Source organism: Gymnodraco acuticeps, unplaced genomic scaffold, assembly GCF_902827175.1.
Source record: "Gymnodraco acuticeps unplaced genomic scaffold, fGymAcu1.1, whole genome shotgun sequence".
NCBI lineage: Eukaryota > Metazoa > Chordata > Actinopteri > Perciformes > Bathydraconidae > Gymnodraco > Gymnodraco acuticeps.
This window is the reverse complement of record NW_022990519.1, coordinates 7,385-11,126: the sequence shown is the minus strand read 5'-3', so window position 1 is coordinate 11,126 and position 3,742 is coordinate 7,385. Positions and strand designations below refer to the sequence as shown.

At 48.0% G+C, this 3,742-nt stretch overlaps 1 protein-coding gene and 1 long non-coding RNA gene across 2 annotated transcripts; both read left to right on the top strand.

The window, feature by feature from the left end:
- Window positions 1-745: 745 nt before the first annotated feature.
- On the top strand, window positions 746-2,866 carry LOC117553325 (the record flags this gene model as incomplete). The annotated part of the gene is given in 4 exon segments (XM_034227209.1): window positions 746-870; window positions 1,129-1,366; window positions 1,906-1,958; window positions 2,102-2,866. Coding segments are annotated over 4 exon segments (1,181 nt in total), but the record flags the coding sequence as incomplete, so codon positions are not given.
- A 24-nt stretch (window positions 2,867-2,890) lies between these two features.
- On the top strand, window positions 2,891-3,314 carry LOC117553318. Its single transcript, XR_004570117.1, has 2 exons — window positions 2,891-3,098; window positions 3,192-3,314. It is a non-coding gene; the product is annotated as an uncharacterized LOC117553318 (long non-coding RNA).
- The last annotated feature ends 428 nt before the right edge of the window (window positions 3,315-3,742 follow it).

Below are 3,742 nucleotides of genomic sequence, written 5' to 3'. Positions count from 1 at the left end.
AGTCTAGAGTAGCTTTTGTTATGAGCCTTCTTTCTGAGAGCCTCCGCTTGGTCGCTGGCAGTTTCTTCTAAAAGCCTTACCTGTGTTCAGATTATAATGCTTTCTCCGGAGAGCTGCGCAAGGTTTTTGACCACCCTGTTAGGGGTAAGGAGGCAGGCAGCCAGCTTCTCTCTCTCCGTCAGGGAAGAGACTCAGTTTCCCAATATGCCCTTGATTTCCGTATTTTAGCTGCAGAGTGTACTTGGGACCAAGCGGCTTTACAGAGTGTGTTTTTAAGAGGGTTGGCGGACGAAATCAAGGACGAATTAGCCGCTAGGGACGAGACTTCCGACTTAGAGGAGTTAATTAGTCTGGCTATTTGTCTAGATAACCGGTTGAGGGCGAGACGTAGGGAGAGGTCAGTCAGGCAGAGGGCCTTCTTCCCTTCCCCCCTTTCCTGTGTGTCACCAGCTGTTCCTCGCCCACCTCCGGAGCCCGCCAGTGTTCGTTTGCCGTTCTCGCCAGCATCTCAACCCACGCCTCACCAGGAGGAGCCCATGCAGATCGGTCGGATGAAGTTGACTGAAGCAGAGCGCCGCCAACGCAGGTTCCGTCTGAGGTTGTGCAATTACTGCGGACAAGGGGGCCATTACATCGCGGGGTGTCCCAAGATGCCAAAAGAGCGGGCTCATCAGCCATAAGGGGAACGCTGGTGAGCCATTCTTCCATTTCCTCATCCCCTGGTCGTCGTATTCAAATCCCAGGTATGTTACAGGACACATATCCCCTCCAGATCCTCATTGATTCTGGTGCTGATGACAATTTCATTGACTCTGGCATCATCTCTAAGTTGTCCATTCCCACCGTTGAACTGGCTAATTCCAAAGAAGTGTTAGCATTAGATGGCAGACTATTAGCTGAGGTCACGCACCGCACAGCTCCCATTACGCTGACCATATCCGGTAATCATCAAGAGACTGTAGCACTTTTTGTTATCTCCTCTCCGCTGTCACCTGTTGTCCTCGGTTTAGCCTGGCTAAAGGTTCATAATCCCCAGATAGATTGGGCAACTGTTTCCATTACTGGTTGGAGTAATCACTGCCACTCACATTGCCTAGGATCAGCTAAAACTGCATTTTCTTCCCCTAGTCCAGCTGAGGGGGTCGATATCTCATCTGTTCCTAGCGAGTACCATGACCTTAAACTTGTGTTTAGCAAGGATCGTGCCCTCTCTCTGCCACCACATAGGCCCTATGACTGCGCTATTGAGCTGCTCCCTTACCCACAAAAAAAACTGTACAACCTCTCCAGGCCGGAGAAAGAGGCCATGGAGAAGTATATTGGGGAATCCTTGTCCACTGGCATAATTCGTCCTTCTTCCTCACCTGTGGGAGCAGGTTTTTTCTTTGTGGACAAAAAAGACAAGTCCCTGCGCCCTTGTATTGACTTCAAAGGTCTAAATGACATTACCGTCAAAAACAAGTATCCTCTCCCGCTCATTGACTCTGCTTTCGGCCCATTGCATGACGCTGTTGTCTTTACTAAACTTGACCTTAGAAATGCATACTACTTAGTTCGCATCAGAGAGAGTGACGAGTGGAAAACAGCATTTAATACTCACCTGGGCCATTTTGAGTATTTAGTCATGCCTTTTGGGTTAACGCTCCAGCTGTCTTCCAGGCCCTTATAAATGATGTTTTGAGGGACATGCTAAACCACTTTGTTTATCTAGATGATATCCTGATTTTTTTCAAAGTCTTTAGATGATCATGTTTCTCATGTCAAATGTGTGCTCCAGAGACTCCTCGAGAACAGACTGTTTGTTAAGGCTGAGAAATGTGAATTTCATGTGTCATCTGTTCAATTCCTGGGTTTCATCGTTGAAAAGGGGCAGTTTAAAACCTGACCCAGCTAAAGTGAAAGCAGTTCGGGACTGGCCCGGTTCCATCAACCAGGAAGCAGCTGCAGAGGTTCCTCAGGTTTGCACATTTCTCTAGACGTTCATTAAGAACTACAGTCATATTGCTGCTCCTCTAACCCAGTTAACCTCTATCAAACTGCCTTTTGCCTGGTCCCCTGCGGCCGAGTCCTCTTTTGGTAAACTAAAAGATTTGTTTTTCAGCGCTCCTGTCCTCATTCACCCAGATCCAGAACTCCAATTTGTGGTGGAGGTTGATACCTCGGATCTAGGTGTCGGGGCAATCCTTTCCCAGCGCTCGTCCCAGGATCATAGACTCCACCCCTGCGCCTACTTCTCTCGTCGCCTCACACCTGCAGAGAGGAACTATGATGTGGGGAATCGGGAACTTCTAGCCGTTGTGCTAGCCCTGCAGGAGTGGCGACACTGGTTGGAGGGTTCTGTATGTCCGTTTATCATTTGGACCGATCACAAGAACCTGTCCTATTTACGTTCTGCTCACAGGTTGAACTCCCGTCAGGTTCGGTGGAAACTGTTCCTTGGAAGGTTCAATTTCACTCGTGACCTGCCGCTCCAGACTGAGTCGCGCAAGTTGGCCCCAAGATATATTGGTCCATATGCAATCGAACGTGTCATAAATCCCAGTGTCGTCCGCCTTAGCCTTCCTCCTGCTCTCAAGGTACATCCCTCATTCCACGTGTCTCTGCTCAAGCCCTTTGTCTCTAGTCCACTCTCTCCTCCGGCTGACCCTCCCCCACCTCCCCGGTTCATTGATGATCACCCTGCATTTACAGTATGCCGGCTGCTGGACATTCGGCGGCGTGGTCGGGGTTTCCAATACCTTGTGGACTGGGAGGGATATGGTCCCGAAGAACGGTCCTGGATCTCAAAAGCCCTTATCCTGGACCACACCCTCCTGGAAGATTTTATAGGGAATTCCCTGACAAGCCAGGAAGGCCGCCAGGAGGCCGCCTAGGAGGCGTCGTTAGGGGGGGGGGGGGGGGGGTGGAGTACTGTTATGGTTTAGGTGTTTTGCTTTCTCCTCCTCCCCTCTGACTTCTCTCTCTCTCCTGTGCAGTGTGGTGATTGTTAGAAGGCTCAGCTGGTTCACAATGAGGAGCACCTGTACTCATCTAATCAACTCCTCCATAAAACCCTGGTCATGTTCACACTCCAGTGCCAGATAATTCCGTCTCACTCGGTAGAGCTGAACGTCGTAGTATCCTAGCTTAGTGTGATTTTCTCTTGCTGCTTTTGTTGAAGAGTAACCTTGTTTTTTCCTCTGTTTTTCCAGTGTCTGCTCGAGCCAGCCTGAGTCTTGCCGCCGCCACCGGCGTGAACTAGATCCACCTTCATTTTGTGGATGGTTTTTTAGTTGCTCCTTTTTTCCTTTATTAAACTTTGTTAAAAGACTGAATCCATCTGGTCTCTGCCATTGTAGGTCCTGAACTTTTGACCCAGCCTTAACGCATGGCACATGAACCTGTCACCGCAACACAAATATAAACTATATACAATAAAATCAGGAATATAGTACAATACGTATGCTCTAATAACAGTGAGCAGAGATGTACCGCTACAGCATCTGTCAGACAGAAACTTGGGAAAAGTAATTTGACTGAAACCATAAAAGTGAACTAACTGACTACTAGGGTTAACTTTGATTTAAACATTTGTAGAATACTAAGAGCTTTATTGAGTAGGTGTAACTGTATTAAGGGTTAAACTCAGAACTTTATAACTTAGGGTTTAATGTAATTGACTTAAAAGACAATAAGAAATCAGGACGAAGCCAGTCTGGATTTCCTTTTGAGGGCCACCAGCTGCAGAGTTAACTAATTAAAA